General features: G+C 30.2%; 1 protein-coding gene and 1 pseudogene across 2 annotated transcripts; one reads left to right on the forward strand and one right to left on the reverse strand.

Moving 5' to 3' along the window:
- Positions 1–2,708: 2,708 nt before the first annotated feature.
- On the forward strand, positions 2,709–4,025 carry LOC149526387 (uncharacterized; annotated as a pseudogene).
- A 9,284-nt stretch (positions 4,026–13,309) lies between these two features.
- CYCA2;4 (Cyclin A2;4) lies at positions 13,310–20,662 on the reverse strand. 2 transcript variants are annotated; one of them, XM_021442918.2, is made up of 12 exons: positions 20,375–20,662; positions 19,024–19,381; positions 18,512–18,794; positions 17,588–17,724; positions 16,420–16,512; positions 15,916–16,049; positions 15,307–15,382; positions 14,525–14,601; positions 14,388–14,421; positions 14,133–14,282; positions 13,920–14,054; positions 13,310–13,802 (listed from the first exon to the last, which is right to left on the reverse strand). In XM_021442918.2, exons 2-12 carry the CDS (start codon positions 19,318–19,320, stop codon positions 13,749–13,751), a joined length of 1,470 nt encoding a protein of 489 aa, XP_021298593.1. In that variant the 5' UTR covers positions 19,321–19,381; positions 20,375–20,662; the 3' UTR covers positions 13,310–13,748. The 2 variants fall into 2 exon arrangements, with proteins under 2 accessions (XP_021298593.1, XP_021298594.1); XM_021442919.2 differs by lacking the exon at positions 20,375–20,662 and adding an exon at positions 20,184–20,235.
- Positions 20,663–25,152: the final 4,490 nt, after the last annotated feature.

Genomic DNA, 25,152 nt, shown 5'->3' on the forward strand with positions numbered 1-25,152 from the left:
TCAGAGCTTGAAAAGTCGACTGGCACTATACCAAGATCAACTATAATTTCATCAAGGTCAATTATGGCTTCTTTTCTTTACGATTTTTCATTAGTCTTGCCTTAAGGTCAACTATAGGTTTTATGGGATTGACTATGACTATGTTTTTTCCAAGTTTTCTCGCTTGTTCTTACCCATTCTACCATGAGATCAACTTGCCTTGCTCTAAGATCGATTGGAGCTTTGTTTTTTCAAGATTCCTTGACATTTATCATGTAACTTTGGCCATACTCAAATGACTTAAAGCAAGCTTGGTGTGGTATCAATTGATAATCTTTGAATGCTTTAAGATAAACTTCACCATTTAAGAACCTATTTTGCAACTTCAACTTCTTAAAGGTAAATGTTAAAGGGATCACAAATAGAACTCTTTTAAGCAAGTTTAACACTTATACAATTAAGTTATCCAAGCTTGTAGACATATGTAGGACAAATGTGTGATAATTCAATAACTTCAAGAATTCACACAACTAAAAGAAATCAAACTTGTAAATATGTAAGAACAAATGTATAAAAGCTAAATCATTTCAAGAATTAGTCAAGGATCATTCAAATCATGTTCAAGCAAATTTGATCATTTTATCATAATCAAAAGTATAATCATTTTAAAGCTAACACAAACTTATAAAACGCTTAGCCAAAATTCATATAGATATTTAAAAGGTTTTGAAGTGTTTTAATCATTTTCAATTTGCCTTTTTAGTCATTTTATTTTTTCATTTCAAAATATGATCAATTCTAAAGCTTACATCCATGATCCTCGTGCCTCAAAAATATATTCCAAACTCCACAAGAAATTATTGACCTTTTTGGCCTCCATTTGGCTTCAAAACTCCTTGAACTTGGACATCTTTAGTTGAGCCCTCATTTAGAAAATATGCGTACGACCCTTTATAGTTGCCTTGAGTGCAGCGAACTCATTCCTAAGCTCACATACCTAGTTCCTCCATGCCTGATCTAGTTCTTCTAGTGCCACATCTCGTTGTTTCAACATGCCCACCAACTCGTTGAATGCCGACGACATCTCCTTATGAAGCTCGTTGTCTTGGGACACTAACTCATTGATGCTGGCTTCGATCTCCTCGAATTTGTCCCTTATTTCACCCATGACCACCTCGAACTGCCATACTCAACTATCTAAATGGATAGCATGTTCTTGGAACTTGACTTACCCAGTTTGGCTACACCTTGAGTCTTCCTTATCTCCTAAGCAAATGCAGAATAGTTAACTATTGAGAGTCTAAAACCATTTCTTTCTTTTACTAGTTGACTTGTGTTAATACCAACTATTACGAACTTAGTAACTTAAGCACATGTCATGCAACCTTTAACCTTTCTTGTTGAAATTAGCCTAAGTAAGCCTTTACAAAACTAGTTAAGAACTTTAACAACATGCTTGATTGAGGGGAATGGCTATTCCATCCCCCCTACTCCAATCACCAACCAAAAACTACATTTAGTTGGATGGAATGGCCATTCTAAAAGGACATTGAATAGCCAATATCGAGCCCCTTTAGTATTGGCTATTCCAAAAGGCTAGGAATAGATTTATAAAGTAATTGGACACAAATATCCCTTAGCAATATAAAAAATTACTCTACTATATAATACCTAACCATTTAGACCCACACCTAAACCAACCGTCATGAGTTTCTTTCTCTTCAAGACTCCTTTTCTCTTTAAACAACCATCTACTTCCACACCTTTCCACTACTGTCCACTTTTCCATCATTGATTTCCCCATATCCAGTGAGTTGTTCATTGTCTCTCTCTTTTAGCTTGGGTAATATATTTTTTGAATAATTTTAAGTTAATCAATTTTTTGTTTCTCTCTTCATCATTTTCTCTTTTTCAACCACCCATCCACTGCAACATATTTCCACTGTCAATTTCTTCATCTCTAGTGAGCATTGTTTTTCTCTTTATATTCTAGCTTGGGTATTTTTTGTATGTGACATATGTGGGTACATTAGCGGAATTGTAGGCTTGTTAAGATAACATGCCTAGTTGAAGATGCAACAATGGTGTTGGTTCCATTGTAATGGAGATAAAGATGCAAGTGACCTTATGTACATTTATAGGTTTGATAAATACAAAGGCACCAGTCAAACAAAGTATAAACTATAACAAAAAGGCTGTAAACAAAAAGAAAGAACTGCATTACTTTTAAAACCTTTAAGAGCATCTCAGAAAAGCTTGTTTTGTAATCATAAAGTATTTAAATAATAATTAGGACTCCAAAACATGAAGTGTGTTTTTAATCTAAAACTACCAACACTACATGATACCTTATAGATCTAAGCAACATAGCCAGCTTGGATTAAGACATAGAGTGTATGCTTTTTAAATTTATAAAATCTAAATAGGAAATAGCATTCACAATTATTCAAAGTGGTCAAAATACCTACTCACCCAACTTATAATTTGCTATTGCAACTTCATTCTCTAAGAAACCCATATCAAGCAAATGAAGATACATTTTCCTTCCATTCTATTTCTATTTGGCTTTCTATTGCAATGTGTTGATTATTATTGTTATTAACCCTGTGGTTTTGCTTTGGAATAAATATTTATTAACTATGCTTAATAAATATTTATTATATATTTATCTTTATTATTCTCTTCATAACAACACAAGTCAGGGATATGAAAATCTAATTTTTGCAGCCATGGCTTGTTTGGGTTTGCGTAGAAATTTAAATAGGAGAAAAAAATATTTTAGCTACATTGATAGGGTTCTTGAAAATGTGCGTTGTTGTTATTTGGTTTTAGTTTATGTTGGCATTCGTTTGTGTTTTATGAAATTGTAGGTGAAAAGTGAGACCTTATAACTTAGATTTTTATGCAAATGGAGAGTATGTGATGTGACATGTGCATGATAATGATTTTTTGTGTATTTCATAAGTTAGAATGAATACGCTTGCTTTTTTAAAACTATATGAGACACTGAAAAATATTGAAGGGTTGAAGTCAATAAGGAATATGCTTGTAGATAAATAGGTAGCAATGTTCTTATATATTATTACTCATCATCTTAAAAGTCAAGTTATCATGCAAAATTTTAAAAGATCAAAGGAGACAATTAGTCAACACTTTAATAAGGTATTAAATGCAATGATAAAGTTATAAGATTATTTGCTTAGAAAACCTAAACCCATTCCAACAAACTCTACAAACAATTGGTGGAAGTGGTTTAAGGTAGATTAATCATCTTATTAATTTTTTAATTTTACACATAAGATAACAATAGTTTTTTCTGATAAAAGTTAATTCCATTTTAATTGTAGAATTGTTTAGGGGCTTTAGATGGGACATATATAAAGGTTAAGGTGCGAAGTGTGGATAAGCCTAGATATCAAACTCGTAAAGGTGACATCGTAACCAACATGTTAGGTGTATGTACACTTGACATGCAATTTACCTATGTTCTTCTTAGATGTGAAGGATCAATAGTTGATGGTTCTTCAAGATGCAATTACTAAGAGACATGGATTTGAAGTGCCTCATTTTAAGTTCCTAAGATAATAAGAAGTATTAGGTTTTTCATTATAATATTAAATAAATAAATAGCTTAATAATTAATTTTTTTATATAGGTGTTATTACCTAGTTGAGGCAAAATATACAAATTATGAGGGCTTTCTTGCACTTTTTAGGGATCAAAGGTATCATTTAAATGAATGGCATCAAGGTCATCAACCAACAACTCTTGAAAAATTTTTTAATATGAAACATGCAGTTGCTTACAATGTAATTAAGAGATGTTTTGGGTTGCTAAAAATTAGGTGGGGTATCCTTCGAAGTCCATCATTTTATCAGATTAGGACACATAATCGAATTATTTTAACTTGTTGTTTGCTTCACAATTTTTTTAAGAAAGATATGACCTTTAACCCTATTGAAGATGTAATGGGTGAATATCTTCATGATAACACAGTAACTGAGGAGGAAGATGTAATAGGTGCTATTAACCCTTCTAATGTTTAGACTAATTGGAAAGTGTAATTGGCAAATGAAATGTTTACTGAATGGCAAACATATAGGCAAAATCAAAATTGAAGATGAAGTTTTTTTTTTTGTTTAGGTTTTTGTTGGATAGGTTACTCTTTTATAGTGTTAAGAGGTTTACATAAACTTGATAATTGATCTTTGCTATTGTTCATAGCTATTAATGGTACACTTTTTATTACGTGGATAAACTTTGATATTTTTAATTATTATAAGTTATTTATGTTTAATTTATCACTATGATTATTTATTTGATAAATTAATTTTTATTTTTTGATAGTAAAAAATGTCTCCATCCTTAACCATTCCTTCTCAAACTTCAAAACAAGGAACAAAGAGAAAGTGGACCCACAATGAAGATGTTATACTAATATCATGTTTGGTTAATCTACACAATAAGGGAACATATAATGTAGACACCAGTTTTAGATGTGGTTATTTGTTAGAGTTTGAAAGAATGATTGCAAAAAGTTTACCAAATGCAAACTTGAAGGCCAAACCTCACATAGAATCGAGAATTAAAACCTTGAAAAAGAATGAAAAATTGTATATGTTATGGTACAAGGGAGAAGTACTAATGGATTTGATTGGGACCATGAAAAGAACATGGTTATTGTTGAATATCCTGTATGAGATTCTTATATAAGTGTAAGTATGTTGTTTAAATTAGTTTCCATATTTGTATTTATTTTCTTATCAATTATTGTAACTAATAATATTATTTATTTACTTTGATTAAAGCCACAAAGATGTTGCTCAGTTCAGAAAAAAGGAGTTTTTCTTTTTTGAATGAGTTGTTTGATATTTATACTAAAGATCGAGCAACAAGACAAGATGCTCAAACTCCCAAAAATGTCTTAAATGAAATTGAAAAAAATGTTGCTCATGGGATAAATGAAGGTTTTGCAAAACATATAATTGGGTTGGATGATGTGGATGTCTTTACTACCCAACCTCATCCATCAGTTGGTAAAAGAAATCAAAATTCTATAAGTAAGAACCAAAGGACCAATGACATGAGTGAAGTGGATAGGTTTGAAAAATTTATGAATCTTGCCATTTTACTGAGTGAGAAATTAGAAAATATTGGAACATCATTGATCCATGCTTTGGGCACTGAAGTACTTGTGCATTTAAAAAACTTCAAAATTTGAATAGTGCATTACATGAGGTTGCGAGATTGACAGATGATGAAATTGATGAAGTATACTAAAAACTTATTAATAATCCATCCTAAATGACTTACCTCTTTACTCTTCTCCCTAGCAGCAAACTTAGATGGTTGAGAAAGATTATCTCAAGACCTTGATGGTAGAGAAGTTTGGTCTTTCAAAACTTTGTTGTCAATTGTTGAGAACTTACAAACTTGTTGTTAGTTTGTTTGTTCTTTTAGGACAACAATATTATTATGGACGTCCATGTTCATGAATATTTTTATGAATTTTTATGTTCTTAAATATTATTATAGATTTTTGTGTTCTTCTTTAATATCTTCATCGATCTCATATTATTATAGATGAGATTTTTGTAAATTGTAATCTATATGATCTTCACTTGTTTTTGTTATAGGTCTTGTACAATAGTGATAGAGATTTATGCATGGAATAACTCTAGCAACTTAGGTAGTTAGAGATGTGATATCTTGGAAAATTTCTCTATATTTCATGAATTAGAGTTTACATGCACGCAAGATGGCATGTTGCATGCTCTTAGACTAGTTGTTAGAGATTCCCTATTATGAATTGTATTAGATGTCATAGCATTATATAACATGGTGTTTCCTTTTATATGATGCCTTAGAATATATATTAAATTATTGTTCCTTTTTCCTCTTGCTCTAAATCCAACAGACACATGTGGATTTGAAGTAGCAATGAAGCAATTCTAATACTAAAAAACAAAAAAGTTTTATGAATATTTTTGTGAATATCCATTTATGCTATCTATATCTAGATTTGATGTAAATTAGATTGGATTATGATTTAATCCATCTAATCCCTAAGTGTTATCTTCATCTTGTAAATTCTATCAAGATAAGGAATTATTTACCCATAAATAGGCCCACTTTGTTCATTTGTAAACACACACTTCAATAAGATCTCTTCTCTCCTTCTAAATATTTTCTTTCTTCTCTTTAATTATTCTTTCAAGTTATCCTTATTCGTTCATTTGAATTATATTTTCATAACACATTATCAACACGATTCTATAATCTCTCACTCTAAAGCTTCTTAAAGTCAAAGTCCAATTTTTCTTCAGTTATCACCATGTCAAATCTTACAAAGCTTGAATTTGTGGCTCTTGACATTACTAGCAAGAACTATTTATCTTGGATTCTAGATCCCAAAATCCATTTAGATGCTATAGGTCTTGGAGACATAATCAAAAAAGAACAAAAAAGTATTCAATCAGGATAAGGCAAAAACAATGATTTTCCTTCGCCACCATCTTCATAAAGAATTAAAAATTGAGTATCTCACAATAAAAGATCCAATCAATCTTTGAAAAAGTCTAAAAGAAAGATATAACTACCAAAAAATAGTAATTCTGCCAAAAGCTTGCTATGATTGGATGCATCTGTAATTGTAAGATTTTAAAATTGTAAATGAATATAACTCAGCATTATATAGAATTAGTTATAAACTAAAATTGTTCAAAGAAAAGGTGACTAATACTGATTCGTTAAAAAAAATATTTTTTACTTTTCTTGCCTCAAATGTGCTTCTATAGTAGTAATATTGTGAAAAAAAGCTTTAAAAAATACTTTGAATTGATTTCACGTCTCTTTGTGGCTGAGAAAAATAACAAGCTATTGATGAAAAATCATAAATCTCGCCCAACTGGTTCTGCTCCATTCCCTAGAGTAAATGTGACATCATTTTGAAATTTTGGTCATGGTTATGGTCATGGTCATGGTCATAATCGTGGACATGAAAGAGGTAGTCATAATTATCACAATTGTGGTAGTTATACAAATTATTATTCTGATAATAAGAACACCCACCAAAAATGGATGAATAGTGAAAAGATATAGGAAAAAAACAAAGGTGGACAAAGTAAAAAGAACATAGAAAACGTTTGTTATCGATGCGGCATAAAAGGCCATTGGTCACCTACCTATTATACACCAAAACATCTTGTTGAACTTTATCAAACATCACTAAAAGATAAAGGAAAAAATATTGAAACAAATTTTGTTGAAGATGATAGCCAAGTTGATATAACACATTTGGATGTTGCTGATTTTTTTGCCCACTCAGAAGGACGGATTGATCATTTGACTGGTGATGGAAATCCCAATAATGAAATTTCTTAAATTATTTGTTGATATGTTTTAGTGCAAGTCTATTAGGAATTTAGCACAATTAGTATAATTCTATTAAAAAGTTAATGTGTCTTAATATATCTATTAGGAAGTTGTTTTTCTGTTTTAATAACAAAGTTTATATTTAATGTTCTCTTATGTAAGTTTCTTACAATATATATTTTATTTTCTTGAAAAAAATATGGATATTCATTTGGTTAAATCTAAGATCAATGATGAAGATATATGTCTAATAGATAGTGTTACAACGCACACTATATTTAAAGACAATAAATGTTTTTCCCACTTGACAATAAAAGAAGCTAATGTCCATACGGTATCTGGTAGTACAAGATTAATAGAAGGTTCCGGAAGAGTCAATATTTCACTACTTGGAAGACCAAAGTTTATAATAAAATATGCTTTATTTTCTACTAGATCTCAAAGAAACTTATTAAGTTTTAAAGATATTTGTTTAAATGGATATCATATTGAGACAACGAATGAAAGAGATACTGAATACTTTTATATTACATCTATTATATTAGGTAAAAAGAATGTGTTAGAAAAATTACCGGTTTTGTCCTTCGGAATGTACTATACAAAAATTAAAATGTTTGAAACTTATATTATAGTAAACCAGAAGTTTACTGATAATTTTAATGTTTGACATAATCGGTTAGGCCATCCTGGATCAATAATGATGTGAAAAATTATTAAAAATTCATGTGGTCTGCCATTGAAAAACCAGAATATTTTTCAATCTAATGAATTCTCATGTACTGCATGCTCTCAAGGTAAATTAATTATAAAGCCATCACCAGCCAAAGTAGGGATTGAATCCTTTACATTTTTTGAGCGTATTTAGGGTGATATATGAGGACCCACACATCCATCATGTGGACCATTCAGATATTTTATGATTTTAATCGATGCATCGACAAGATGGTCACATGTGTTTTTGTTATCAACTCACAATTTGGCATTTGTAAGATTACTTGCACAAATAATTCGGTTGCGAGCATATTTGTCTGATTAGGCAATCAAAACAATTCATCTTGACAATACTAATGAATTTACATCTCAAGTCTTTAATATTGCATATTAGTTAAAAAAACAATTGAATAACGTGTTGCTTATATTCACATACAAAACGGTCTAACAGAATTATTTATTAAACACTTTCAACTAATTGCAAGGCCATTACTTATTAAATTAAAACTCCCAATGTCTACTTGAGGGCATGCTATTTTGGACGCAGCAGCATTTGTATCCATTAGGCTAAATGAGTTATTATAAATTCTCCCTATACAATTGGTTTATGGTTAGGAACCAAATATTTCCCATCCAAAAATTTTTGGATATGTGGTATATGTTTCAATTGCTCTACCACAATGCACAAAAATGGGTCCTCAAAGGAAGTTAGGAATATATGTTGGACACGAATCTGTATTTGTAATTAAATATCTAGAACCCTCAATAGGAGATTTATTCATAAAAAAGTTTGTCAATTGTCATATTGATTAAACAATTTTTCTGACGTTAAAGGAGAAAAATAAGCAACTGCAAAAGAAAATTTCTTAGAATAAATTATCATTATCTAGTTTTGATCATCACATAAATCAATAGGAACTTGAAGTTCAAAAAATAATTCTTTCACAAAATATAGTAAATTAGTTGCCAGACGTATTTACTAACCTAAAAGAAATAACTAAATCTCGTATACCAGTTACAAATGCTTTTATTAGCATTGATGTCCTTGTAGGACAAGGCATGCCAAAAGCATTGGGATCAATCGGTTCTAAAGGTTAAATCCTCGAAAAGAAAAAAAGCGAATATTCTCCAAAAATAAAATCCTCGAAAATAAAAGGGGCAAATATTCGAGATGGTTAAAAAAAAAAAAAGGAAGTAGAAACACTAGAAAAAACCCTTGACATAATTGATAAAAATTTCAAAAGAAATTCAGATGCCTAAAATCAGTAAAAATGAAGAGATCTTAATCAATTATATCATGACGGGAAAAAATGGAATTGGAATCAAATAAACGTCGATGATATTTTTGTATATAATATAGCGCTCAATCTTATGAAAAAAAAATGAGGATCTTGAATTTATATTTACTAAAGAATGTAAACATAGAAATGATTTAGCCAATGTGAAAAAATACAATCAAAGTGGAATTAAATTCACTAGCAAAACATGAAGTTTTTAGACCTATAGTATGTACACCAAATAATGTAAAACCAATGGGATTTATTTATGCAGAAACGAAATAAAAAATATGAGATTATGAGATATAAAGCATGACTTGTTGCATAAGATTTTACCCAAAAACCTAGTAATAATTATGAAGAGACATATTCTCTTATGGTGGATGTAATTATATTTTGATATTTAATTAGTCTAGTAATACATGAAAAGCTTAAAATGCATTTGATGGATATAGTTACAGTCTATTTATATGGCTCACTTGATAATAATATCTATATGAAAATCCTTGAATGATTTAAGTTGCCTAAAGTATAAAATGTGAATTCTCAAAAAAATTATTCGATCAAATTAAATAAATTTTTATATGGATTAAAACAATCTGGATGCATATAGTATAATGGTCTTAATGAATATTTGTTGAAAGAATGCTATAAAAATAATCTTATATACCCACGTATTTTATAAAAAGGTTTAGATATGAATTTATCATAATTGTTGTTTATGTTGATGACTTGAACATTGTTGGAACTCTTGAAGAATTATCAAAAACTATAGAATATTTAAAGATTAAATAAATTTTTATATGGATTAAAACAATCTGGATGCATATAGTATAATGGTCTTAATGAATATTTGTTGAAAGAATGCTATAAAAATAATCTTATATACCCACGTATTTTATAAAAAGATTTAGATATGAATTTATCATAATTGTTGTTTATGTCGATGACTTGAACATTGTTGGAACTCTTGAAGAATTATCAAAAACTGTGGAATATTTAAAGAGAGAATTTGAGATGAAAAACCTTGAAAAACAAAGTTTTGTTTAATTCTTTAGATTGAGCACTTGACAAATAAAAATTTTTTCCATCAATCTAATTATATAGCAAAAATGATAAAATAATTTTAAAAGGACAAAATATATCCATTGAGTTCACCAATAGTTGTAAGATCATTAGATGTGAAAAAAAAAAACATTTTCCAACCTCGTGAGGATAATGAAAAACTTCTTGACCTTGAAGTATCGTATCTTAGTCTAATTAGAGCACTAATGTATCTTACTGGTAATGCATGACTTGATATATCAATTGCTGTAAATTTATTATCACTATATAGTTCTTTTCCAACTCGAAAACATTGGAATGGAATTAAACATATATTTCAATATCTCTGAGGAACACTATATATGGGCTTATATTATTCAAATGCATTAAAATCAAATTTAATTAGTGTGAATGCAGGATATTTATTTAATCCACACAAAACTCGATCCTTGATAGGTTTCTAATTTACATGTGAAAGTATGACTATTTCATAGTATTTTGTAAAATAAACTATAATTGGTATTTCTTCTAACCACGTAGAAATTTTAACAATTCATGAGACAAGTCATGAATGTGTCTGGTTAAGATATGTAACTCAATATATTTGAGAAATATGTGACTTGTTAACTAAGAAAAAAATTCCAACAACATTATGCAAGGATAATACTAATTGCATAGCACAGTTAAAGAAATGATACATTAAAGGCGATCGAACAAAACATATTTCGCCAAAATTCTTTTTCACTTATGTTCTCTAATAAAATGGTGATATTAGTGTTTAACAACTTTGTTCAAGTAACAATTTAGTAGATTTATTCACTAAAATCATTCTTATTCCAACATTTGAAAAACTGGTACAAAAGATTGGAATGCATCATTTTGCAGTCATCAGAAAAAGTAAAATACACACTGTACTCTTTTTCTTCATCAAGGTTTTTCTAGGTGGGTTTTTCTTAATAAGATTTTTAATGAGATAGTATTTCAAAGGCATATTCTTAAAAAGATTATGTACTCTTTTTCCTTCATTCGAATTTTTTTTCATGAGATTTTTTTCTAGTAAGGTTTTAACGAAATATATTCTTCATACAATGGATATTTAAGGGGAAGTGTTATAAATAATTTTGTGAATATCTATTTATGTTATTTATATCTAGATTTGATGTAAATTAGATTGAATTAGGATTTAATCCATCTAATTCCTAAATGTTATCTTTATCTTATAAATTCTATCAAGATAAAGGGGTTATTTGCCTATAAATAAGCCTCTTTAGTTCATTTATAAACATACACTTCAATAAGATCTCTTCTCTCTCCTTAAATATTTTCTTTCTTCTCTTTAATTATTCCTTCAAGTTATCTTTATTTGTTCTTTTAAGTTATAATTTCATAACAACAAGAAATTAGTACCAAAAGTATTATTAAATAAAAACGAAATTAAAGAGCATGTATTACTAAAATATTATTAAATTATTTTTGTATTATGGTAAAAAAATTACTTATTTGCAATAAAGAATTTTTTTTCTCGTCATGGTATTTTTGTTTTTTACTTAAAAAATTTTTAAATTTTAGTAAAGGGTAGTTTTATCATTTACCAATTATTCCTTAATTATTCTTAAAATTATTCATGCCAGCTAAACAATGAAATAAGTAATAAGTAATTCTTTCTTATTCCATTCTCATGAATTAATCTATATCATAGCTATTCTTTTCCTATATTATTCTCTTAGAAGGATTATTCCATTCTCATTTTATTCCTTCCTATGAACCAAGCATACTAAAAGGTTCTAAAAGCAACACAATAGGCAACGAAAATATGAGAGAATGAAGAGAGGAAAGCTTGAATGAAATGAGATTTTATTCTCAAACTTTATGTGCCTTACAAATAGGCATAAGTAGGGTATTTCTAGACACAATAGTCTTTTTTTTTTTTGTTTCGAAAGCAGCATGATAGTTTCTTATCTAACTTATCTACAATTTAAATTTCAAATAAATGGTTAAGATCAAGGTATTCGAATATGAAAGAGAGGAAAGTTTGAAAGAAATGACATTTTATTCCCAAATTATATGTGCTTTACAAATGAACATAACTAGAGCAATTATCGACATGATAGTCTCTTTAACTTATTTACAATTTAAAATAAATGATTAAGGTTAAGGTATTGGAATTTGAATATTCACCTTATTTACATCATTCAAATTTGAATCTTTAATTTTTAATATTTAAAATTTATTAATTTTTAAATATTATTTTTAGTTTATTTACTTAAATTTAATAATAACAATTTTTATTTTTATTTTTATTTTATAAAATAAAAGTAAATATAAAAGCTTTTTAAAAATATAATTTGATTTGATTGGAGTAATTTTGAGATTTCTCTTTATGAATTAAACCGAATAGATCTTTTAAGTCTTCGCATCAAATAAAAAAAATAAAAAACTAATTTGAACCTAATGCAACAATTTGAATTAATTTTTATTTTTTTTTACTAAGCCTTAAGAGGTGTGAGTTAAGTGTAATAAATTTACAAAATTATCTCTCTTTAGATTTTATATGTTATCTCCACTTACAAAAGAATAATAATAATAAAAGAATGTAATTTTAAAATTTTTTTCAACTCATCAAATAATGAATAAAAAGAAAATGAAATTTTCTACTCACCTTTTCATCTCTCTTACCAAACACATCAAATAAACATAAATTCTCTTTTTCCACTTCTCACATTTTTCTATTCATCATAAAAAGCAAAACCTAAGTCTGTAATTGAGTGGGTGAAGATGGAAAGAGGCTTCATTGTACATGACAGGGAAGTCATAAAAAAAAATCACTTGACACAAGTCACTACCAAACTAACCAAACAAATTCTGGATAATAATAGTAACATAAATAAAAATAAATAAATAAATAAAGAAGCACACACAACAAAGCATTCTAAACGAAGTACATTATGGCACAAGTTGAAGAGAGTTACAAAGAAAAATCAGCTCTTTCGATTGAGGCTTTAGCCGGTTACATTTTTCTTCTCTTACAAACATTACAACTAAACAAATTAATCTCAGCCACCATAGTGTTATGCTTGTTTAAATTCAACAATATAACAATATCAACAGTTAGATATTTAAAATTTTGAACTTGGTGACCTTACAAAGGTACAGTTTTGGAAGAACCAAAACCTGGAGTTGTAAGTGTCTATGGACAAGATTTAGGAATATTAAGTACTAGGAACATGAATGAAGAGGTTAGGATATGAACACTAGAGATTAGGTACAACCTCATGAAATGGAAAAATTCAGAGGAAACTTCCACCCGAGAATTATGTCATCTGTTAGCAGCCGCTTGAAGTCATCTGGAAGTAGCCACTCTTCTTAGAATAGAGTTTCAAGCAGTTTCGGAGAAGAAAAGGTTGCCACAGATTTGAACTGGTATAACAACAACCTCATTAGAGAACACTTGAATCAATAATACTACAGTTTTAAATGATGCAAATTCATTTTAATATTTAATCAAGTATAACTCAAGTTCAAAGAAGCTGTTACCCTTTGTTGTCTATATTTCATGCGTATAGCATTTAGAGGACAACCATTGGTGTTCAACTGTAAATCTTGCAATGCAAGAACTGTAGTTTTGAGATCTGATGCATTGTATGCCGTGTGGTGTTTGAGAGTTGGATTCTGCCAAAAAGGAGAATAAAATAAGCCCTAGATATATTGCATAGAACCAAATGAAGGACAGATGAATAGAATACAAACCCATGGGTGACAAGACTGATCCAAAGTCCATCTGGCAAGAAACACAGCTGATGCAGCAACGATAGAAGGAGGGAAATTTAAGAAACCATAGTCAATTAGTGTCAGTTCTGCTAGATAATTTGCCAAGAATTCCAGTTCTATGCTAGGGCTCTGCAATTGAGAATTAGGAGCCAAAAATTCAGTCATGTGCTAAAAGATAAGGTGCTTTTTACCATCTGAATTAAGGCCAGTTCTATCCCCTACTAAATATGTTACCATGTATGAAGCTTGTGCTGCTCTTAAAAATCTCCTGAAAACCACAAATTTAGGCAGGAAAGAGCATTAGGAAGATGAATGGAGCATTATAGGACTGTCAGCATTGCATATGCATACTTTGGATTGGACAAAAATACCTGAGAAAAGTTTTTGCAGTTGGTGCAAATATTTGAAAACCAAAATACTTCAATACTTGACTCTCCATTTTTAGCACCTGCCAATTTCTTTTAGTGAGAAATGTAACTAAAAGTATCAAACAAGGGAAGAAAGGAAGAAAATGACATAAATTAATCCAGATTTTAAACTTCGCTTGGCTCGTTTTAGTGCAGTAAAGGTAACCAGACCAATTCATTACCCCAACCTTTATGTGCAAAGTCAACTACATAGCTACATGCATGGATGCATGCATACATAAATAACATGCATATGGACATGCATGTGCCCCAATATAGTTGTTCATGTCAACCCCAGCATTATTTTATATAGCTCAATATCAAAGCTAGAACCTAACTGCCAATGCAGAAAATCTGGGTCAAAAACTTTTAAAATTCATTAACAGCCACTAGGGAAAAAAGGAAGGAAAGAAAACCGCCAGAGCTAACCATCCTTCTCCTCTTCTCACCTCCCTCTTTTACTTTTCTTTTTTATTTGAAGTCAGAAAAATTCCAGTTTCAAGCCACATAGCTCTTTTCTTGTATTTCTTAAGCTCTAACCTATATTTGCCCATTTCCCAAATCAATGACAGCAAATATTCCATGCCCCATGCTTTAATCTAGCTACTTAATTGGCAAACAGAAAACTCCTACAGCACAAAATAAAAGCCATGTGGAAAATAAAGACGACAAAAGAAGTAACAGGCTGTTCCAAAACTTCATGAAAGTGTAAGTACATGATTATTGGTAAAGCAATAATGACATACCTCCTCTCTAATGTAAGTGTTGTCTGTAATGAAGCAAAATTCCTCTACACGCGGTGCACATATTTCTTCATACTTGCTTCAAGTATAAAGATAAACCAAAGTTAAAATTACAATAGGAAAGCAGTTGCAGAAGTTATTTTATGATGAGCGCACCATTGATATCTCTGAAGCTTCGAGATTAAACCATTTTAAGTACACTAACCAACTAGGCTCATTGTGCTTAAGTAATATTCACACAAGAATAATTATAACTCCGTTAACGGTTATAGCATGACGCCAACATGGAAATCACTTTTCCTACTTGCAATATTGGTGGTTGTTAAACTTGACATGAAACTTTTCTAATCATTTAAATTTTGGACTGTCTCTCAAGCATTCTGATAATATCTATCAATTTTTCAATGTTATCCTTATTCAGCCACTTCCTTCTTCACAACATAACTGTCAGTGCTTTGCATAGAGGATGATTATTTAGATTCAAGGGTGTTCATCTTCACTTTCTAATTTCAGCATCTAATGTATTTGCAGTTCTAAATAAAAACTAAAATTTTGAATTTCTGACTGAAAATAAATCACGCAACAAACTCTGCTATGGATGTGAAAGCTTACGAGGCTATGAGCATGCAAGTGATCCCAAGCAGTTGAAGTCTCTGTCTTTCTATGAAGTTTTGAGAGAGAAAGCAATCAATTAGACACACTGTGAGGTATAGTGTGTCAGGCACCAACTTATATTCTTCAGATACCTGAAACCAAGATGTTACTTCCTTTTAACTTTTGTATACGAAACAAAGAAATTAATTGTGTCAAGAAATAGCCACTATAAACAGCCTAAAACATATGGTTCATTTTCAACCAAAGCTCAAAAGCATTTAACAGTATTGAAATGTCAACACCCTTTAATGGTGATATGCATCAGGAACAAGCAAAACATTTGTCATACCTAGATCAAAGCATTGTTGCTTCAAGATATTAAATGATGTGTTATTGGACATATTTTTTTGATACAAATTTAATTGGGAAGCTTGTTTGTACTTTCAAAACCTAAAAGCCTAACTTTCCATCACTGTACATTTTATGCGATTATATATATTCAGATAGCACAACAATGCTAACCTCCACAAGCCAGTCAACTAAAATTCCCCTCATGCTTTGAGTGATATCTCGCTGTATTGTCTCCATAAAATTAGGATACGGCCTGCGAACAAGCTGAAGGGAAAAAAAAGATTAAACCAAATGTAAAGATTAAACATTCTTGCTAAGAAAAAGACTGTAGAAAGACAAAAAGTTCCCTTTTTCACTCCCTGACTGAAGTAGGAATTGAGAAGTGAAACCACAAATGCTATTGGATGGAGACGAGTAAATGCACACACAAAGTATACTAGAGTTCAAAAAAAAAAAAGTAATAAAATTTTAAGCATACCCAAAAATGAAAAAGCACAATATTACATAGCTTTGAGGTCTGCTATTGCTAAGAGGTTAGCTTGTAAAATCACACAGTATGCATGAACCCAAAACTGTGAGAACGAAGTCCTCCGCTGTGAAGTTTTCTGCAATGTGTTTTGATTGGAGAGATCATAACTTAAAAAATTTTGCTTATGAATGATTACAGATCCCCTCACTAGGAAGTGTGCCTCTTGGGGAGCTCTAATGTGTTCAACTAGAAGGTATTTTGGTTCAAACTATTGTTCAGCTCAAACAATGGCTGATGCATACAAATTTCCAAGTTAAATACAAGAAAAATAAGCCATCGAGAATAGATGTGTCAAATGCAACAATTTGATCACTCATTATTTTCCATGCGTATCAGATCATAGGTCAGCTCTCAATCTATTTTAATTTGTACGCGCCATTGTTTCTTTCATCAAGAGTCTATCAATTAATTCACAGACCACTCCAGTTTGGGTTTCTAGCCCAAAGGAAAACAGCTTCTCTTATTATCTTTTGGTGGATTGAACATGGGAGGAAACAGCTCTCAAACATTTACAGTCTGGCGGTAATAGAACAAGGGTAGGCAAAGCAATATGTCTGACATATTTCTAAGTAATTTTTTATGTGAATAAAGTCATAGTGGAACGAGATACTGCAAAATCTACCATGAGAAAGGATGCACATGCACCTCAAGTCACAAAAATTTGGTTTAGCTTCAGGTAGTTACTCATGTCGCCAATTTTACTGGTTTGGGAATGAAATTCAAAAGTTCCTTAATAGATCTGACAGGGGTAATGATGAATATAGGAACATGAAAGTGAAACAAAGAAAAGAAAGACACCATGGCTCATACCTCAACAACACGCAAGTTGTTATAAATGTCTGGGGCATAGAGGCTGCACAGTTGAGGGTCCTTCTTATCTGAATCAATGTCTATAAAGTCTGGATCACTAGATGTTATTGAAGTCCCAGAAAAGCTAACCTTCCCCGCTGTAACCATTTCAAAAATGTCAATTTTTCCAGCATGAAGCTATATACAGAAAGAAGGCAAGCATATTTTAACCTCTACCTGCACTTTATAACCATTACAAAGACAGGAAAGCAAGCAATGCAATGTACTTTTTATTTTCCAATCTGGAAAGAAATATATTGCTTGACAAAGAGGTTGCAAGACATTTAGTTTCCTGAATGTATTACTCAAACGAGCCTCCACAAGACTTTATATTTTAATTAGCTAAGGATAATGCAATGAACCAAACAATAAGTATATAAAGCTATCTATTTGGTATTACTTGGCTTTAGAGAGTTAGAAGATAAACAGTTATTGATATATAATGTTAATGTTCTTCAAAAGATTGTCCATTTTGCCAGTCCACAGGAATCCCACTTTGTAAGTGCAGTAACCAACAATTTGATTTTGAAAGCACCCCAGATTAAGACTGAGGCAATCAATTTAGCCCCTTCATGGTGCTGACCTTCCCACCTAATAGCACTGAATGGATGCATAAACACGTCTAAGTAGCAATGTCTCAGATCTTTACTATTAACTTAAATTTCATATATCATGTCCAATTTGGATGACAAGAAAATAATTAAACACTGTATCACCTCTCAATGCAGGTATCAATGGTTAGACTCAAATGCATAAAATTGTGAAGTACACAATTCTCACCAAGATGTACATTCTTCCATACTAACCAAACTTAATATGTGTGCATTCATTCCTAAGTATTTCATCATCAACTTTGGAGGTGAGAGAGAGAAATAGTGGGCAAACCATTTGTTGTTGAACTTTCGGGTTGTGAAGGGATTGCACAACTTTTATTTGCAAGCCAATGGTAGTGTATGCAATCGTCCGTTATGCTATTTAACTGAAGAGTTGCATCTCCTTTCAAATTAACCGAACATGTGACTTCTTCTGATTCAGGTTCTACTTTTGCAGTCTCTTGAATGCCTTCTTTCTGCGAATTGGCTTGAGTAACCTGGACTTCTGCTGCTGTAGTTAGGACCACTTTGGACGCACTGGCATGCCCTTTTCTAGCCTGCTTGCTGCTCTTACCCTGGCAGTATCAAAATCATAAAATCTAAGTAATAGCAGTATCATGCTTCTTATTATTTTGCAAAAAAAAAATAAATCTACCAACATGTGAAATTACGAACATCTGAGCAATAAATACCTTTTTCATGAACAGATTGAATATGCATACGATAATTTCTCAAAAACAAAGTACACATCTATAACCATAATTAGACTGACATTACAAATTGACTAAGGATGGCAATTTTAACCTGGATTTTTGTTGCATTAAAACACTTCCTATATGAATTATTACAGCAAACATTTGTGACATCCTGAAGCACTGCTCTCTTCTTACGCTGAAGACCTGCATTGTAAGGTGCATTGGTGTTGTTTTCATCCAAGGCTGTTCTTTTTGGATTTGCTCGCAAAACTCGTTTCTGATCTGGTTGATTAGGTGCATTTAGAGGTAGCAACTGTCCAGAAGCACGCAGTGCAGCTGCTCGAGCACGTGTGATTCGACAATTAAGTTCTCCAACATTAGCAGAAACTACATTTTCTTTCCTCATATTTACAACTCTTGGAGAATTACAACACAAAGCACTAAAATGAAGCTAGAAAAGTAAAACCCTGCATCAACATGGTCAAAATTAGACAAAAGTGAATATCAGAATAAGGAGATCAAGCAACAAGATCTCATAAAAACTATATCCTAAACATAGAGTGGTAAAAGATATGGAAACGTCTGAAAACAGATTTCAGGGACGGATAATCTAAAATATTAACAGCGTGGGTGGAGTTGATAACGCAACAACAAAGAAGAACCTTTTACACTTCAAATTCATGATGAGAATACATATTGTTACATCCATCCAAAATAATGTTTCTCCATACCATTACTTATTTGTCAAACAATATCTCATTACACTTGTGATTTGTTCTGTCAGATTTGAACATGAAAGTAGTATAACTTCACCAGGCCACACAGCACAATCCCACTTCCCCTCCGCCCAAAAAGGGAAGCAAAAATGAACAAAAACATCAAAAGCCAAGACAATGCAGAAAACGAAAACCAAAAAATCAAGAAAATTTGATAAAAGGAAACAAATAAAATATTGAATCTGAAATCTTTGAGAACCTAGGACCTAGAAAAGAAAACATAGATTTGAAATCTTACAAGAAAGCTTTCTTCCAAATCCTGGTTATAATGTTTTACATATGAAGACTTTAAATAGCAATCTAATACAACCAGAAATCAAGGGTAACACGTGCAAAATTCAAAACATTTGACGCAATCAACAATCAACAATAATGTACATGGAAATTTGACAGCAACAAGAACTGAACAATAAAAGGAAAACGAATGTTTCCAAATATAGAGTAGTTTGAAAATAAAAGTAATGAGAAACAAAAAAAAAAACCTTCAACCTACATTTTCTTCGATACCCATTTCCGTTAAAGGTTCAAAATTTTCAAAAACTGAAGAAAACAAAGGCACCTAAATCGATCTGGTGAGTTATAATGTAGACCAATATACATTGAAATTTAACAACAAAAGGAAAATTTTTGCAAATGAGTATTTTCTAGAATTAAATGAATGTGTATAAAGATTGAAAATTTAACCTGATATTTGATCCTTGCTAAGCTCAAAGAAACATCCCTTAGAGCTTAGCAGGAAAAGAGGAACTGTTGGTTTGTGTTTATCTCTAGAAAAGGAAGCGAGTGAAGTGAGCGGGATAGAGTGTGGGTTTAAACTTAGGAATAACAAAAATAAAGTTCAAAAAATTGTTTAAATTGGATTAAGATTATTTTAATCGGAGAGTTTAAGGGTTGACCGGTTGACTATAAAAGAGTGTGAAGACAGTTCATCTCCCCAGGGTTTGTTAATTTGGTTTCGATTTTGTGGTTATGGGGAGTTGGATTGCTTCGATTGACAGTTGGTGTTTTTATGTTTGTAACCCTGTTTGAGATTCGTTTGGCGGCCTTTGACCCCGAGGGATTTGAAGGGTACGATGGTCAATTTAGGGAGCAAACTGGATTTGTTGTTGGATGAGGAGAAAGAATGGCTTCTCTGCGGGCGAAACTACAGCATGTGAAGAATTAGAACCACTGGCTTAGTGACATGTTTTAACGAAATCCAAGAATTTCTTTTTTTATATACATTTTTTTACGGAGGAAGCTTAAAGCATAGACTCGAGAGAATTGACCAAAACATGGTAACGATAATAATAATCCATCCTAAATGCCAAAGGAGAGGAAGCGATCGCATCCTTTGGACACAGTTTGTAACATTGTATTTATTATTCAATATTATCATCACATTAGTTACAAGGTCAACATTACAACTTAAATTTGAAAACTCAATCTTTTGATTTAAAAAATACATACATAAATATTTCAATGCTTTCGACACCAAAATTAAACATGAAAATCTATATTAAAATATAAATCTAAGTTATACTTAAAAGTCAAGTATCGAGTTTAGAATTTACAATGCTAATCTAGAAATGAATTATGAGTATCATCTAACAAAACCGTATGACCATAAAATTAACAATTCTGAAAAGGAAAATGGTTAGATCCAAGATGATAGTTTCCAAATTGAAAATGGTGGTAATGGGCAGTTGGGAGGGGGTTGGGCACATGCTTTGAATTAGCCATCGATTCAAATCATTTTCAAGTTGTTTGGTCCCAATTAACAGGGTGGCATAGCATTGCTGGGTAGTCCAAATTAAAATTCAAAATTTTCCGAATTTTCATGAAGATTTATTATTATTATTATTAAAGTATAAGAAGAATATGGAAGGAAGTAGGGAGGCCGGCAAAATAAATAAATGTAATTTATTGGGTCCAAGGCAACAACCTAATGATTTGAAAATTTAAAAGCCAAAATAAATAAACAAAATGAAGGAGTGTTATTTGAAATGGGGAGAGGCGAGTTTATTAGCATTAACACGTGACATTGCAGCTTTTTAGATAGATTGATGATCAGTTTATCGTCCAAGCTGATCTGGACCCCACATCTCGCAACGGACCATTAATGCTCCACTTTAACCGGTGCTTTTAATCCTTTTGTCCAGCAAAGAGAAAGCCTTCGCTTGCTTTCGATTTTCAAACCTTTTTAATCCTTTTGTCCCAAAAAAGAGGAAAGCCTCGTTGCTCTCTTTGTTTGCTTATAATTTTCAAACATTTTTTATGGTTTTTTTTTTTTGCGCTACCGTGCATTGTTAGTCTTGATATTTAATTTTTACAGTTTTATCTTTCGAAAATAAACGAAACATTTTATTTCAAAAAATGAGAATATTTTATAAATTTATGGTTCAATATTTAATTATCAATAATATGAAAAAAAAAATCATAATAGTCAAGTCTTGAAACAAAGAATAGACAATGCATTAATCGTTGCTTCAACAAATAAAATTCGAATTCAAACTTTTTTTTATTGAGTGATACATATATCACTAAATCAAAATATTAAAGTAATCTTATATTTCTTTAATTATTGATACACAACTCGCACATTTTAACCAATAATTCACTAATAAAAATGACAAATGAGAATAGTAGTGGTTCGAAGCTTTATGATTGGCAGGTAGCTAAGAGAAATTCACTTCAAATAAATATCAATAAGCATAAGTTTAGCCTTTTATAAAAAAATGATAGAAACTTCTTACATAATGAAAACATGCATGCAATACCACCTACCAGATAGATTTTTTAAGCAACAAAATCATTTTTAGGTAAAAGGCCAAATTTATCGTTGTATTTTTTTAATATTTAATTTTGTCACTCTTTTTTTTAATTTTGGTTGAATTTTACTATTGTATTTCGATTTTGGGTGATTTTTGGATAATATTTAAGAAAAAAGGTATTTACAAGAATATTTTTAATAATAAATATATTAATGAAAAATACACAAAATGTGAAAAAAGGGTTGACATGGAAATTTTAAATTTTAAATTTACAAAAAAAATTAAAACTTAAAATTTCCTTTTTTTCCTTTTTTTTTGTCATTATTTTCTTCTTCAAACCACCTGTTATGTACCAATGATGCCATCTATCAATAACAATGAGCAATCAGTCAAATTAGTTAAAAATTTTCATTAATCGACTTAATTGATTTTTTTAAGAGATTTAATCGAACCTATAGACTTTAGTTGACTAATCGACTTTATATAAGGTTATTTTGGAAAAAAATTAAAAAATTTGATTTGATATTAAAATAAAAGGAATACAAGACATTTTCTTATTAAAATAAAATGAATTAGTGATAAGAGTTTTACAAATTGATTTGATGCAAATACTTTATAATTTTTTGTAAGAGATCTGTTTAAATTAAACAAAATAATTAATGAAAAATTTTCACATTTTTGAATAATTAAGTAAAATGATGGTCACATATTTTGTAAATAAATAAATTTTGATAAAAAATTATGTATATATTTATTATGAATATTAGTTTTATAGGAAGTTTAATTTTTTATAAATGTTTTATATGATTATATTAATGATATTAATGTTTAAAACATATTCATAAAAATATAAATTGATTTTTTATTGCATTGGGAAGTTGAACACTGCCATAGATTGAATTTCAAAAAAAAAAATTCCATAGATTATAAATTTACATACATAAAAATAAAAAAATAAAACTTGAAATGAACTAAAAGATTGGTCAAAGTATCCAAATAACCCTTATATCCATATAGTTCGTTAATCTAATCCTTGTATTCAAAATCTAATCAATTTAGTATCTCAATTTTAGAAATTTAAACAATTTAATCTCTCTCTCTTGCGTCGTCAATATTTACGTTAAAGGTGATTACATCAACATTGAAATGGCAATACCATGTCACTCTAGCATGATGACATGGCAATGTCACATTGGACTGACATGATGTCGTGGCAGATCAAAAAAAAATTTTCAAAAAAAAATCTGAGTCACATCACAGAAACTAAATTGAATAAAAATATATAGTACAGAAATTAAATTGAACAAAATTGAGCTGTTTAGGGACTAAATTGAATTAAAAAGATTTTAAAAATACAAATCTTTGAACATATGATACATATACTTATTAATAAGTCAAATGCTTAAGTATAGAAGATTAATGGTGTTAAGAAATAAATATAAATATTTTCTTAATTGATTATTTTATTTCATAATAGATACATTAATTTTTTTTTTTGTAAAAATTAAGTTCGAATTCCCCTTTATAAAAAAAATTCATATTTTATAGAGTTGTTTTATAAGTATCATGATTAAAATCGTTATCACTTAAAATTTTCCTTTTTTTATTAAACATGATATTATTTTGAATGAGATTATTTCAAAATCCATTTATAAAAAGAAACAAAAAGATTTACTTGCCTTTTTAATATATGTTTGAAAATCAAAACTAGCCCATTAAATACTTTAAAGACAAAATAATTTTTCAAGAAATCATCTCATTTGACATTGTGATTATGAGTACTTGACAAATTATTGCTTTCCTTTTAAGATTAAAATTAAAATTGCCAAGAAATCATCTTGCTCTTTCTCTTTCTCTTTATGTGGTGGTGCCTCTGATTGAGTGCTTAATGTTAGCTTAACTAAATTAACATTCTTTCCTAGTCTTCACAAGTATTCTTTCATGTCAATTTTTTTTTCTACAGTTTCCTTTAACTAGTAGGATAGAGTGCTGACTTAAAAATGTTGATAGAATTTAGTACATTTAAAGATAATTGCACCTTTAAATCAAATCAATGTTGTTGCTTGACTGCAATTGCATTTACATTTGCACATTACAAGTGATGGTGACCTCTACCCATGCTTGTTTATGCTATAAGGAAATGGAGCAAGTTTTTGATAAGGCTTTCAATTGTATCCATAGCTAGTTCCAAGAAGAAGAATTTCTATATGTAGGTTGCAACTCTTGCAACCATGATTATTTGTCTGTGGATTGATTGATTGTATTACTTCAATATTTGATATGAAAAAGAAAATTATTTTCTTTGAATGGACCATAGCATTAGGTCACTTTGTCTTTGAGATATTTGATTATATTAATGACAATGGATGAGTCTTGTCTCGACTCCTTTGATTTTATAAGTGAATGGATTCACTTTTTTGTTTTTGAAATGAATTTTGGTTAGTCTCAAAACTTGAAAAAATGTTTTAATGGAGCTTATTAAGTTAAGGACCTATAGTTAACAACAGTAGACATTAGCCGTTGTACACAACGCTTTGTCTCTTTTGAAGTTGGTGACTATATATACTGAACCACACAAGTGCTATAACACAACTTTATCTTACTTGGTAGTTGATGCAATCCTACCCTCTTTGTTATTCAATTGGTGGCTATATGCCCGGACTCACTTTGTTATTAGTTCTTCATATTAGAGCTCCTCACCTTAATTAA

The sequence above is a fragment of the Theobroma umbraticum genome, unplaced genomic scaffold (assembly GCF_002168275.2).
Source record: "Theobroma umbraticum cultivar Fairchild unplaced genomic scaffold, ASM216827v3 scaffold_34.0, whole genome shotgun sequence".
Lineage (NCBI taxonomy): Eukaryota > Viridiplantae > Streptophyta > Magnoliopsida > Malvales > Malvaceae > Theobroma > Theobroma umbraticum.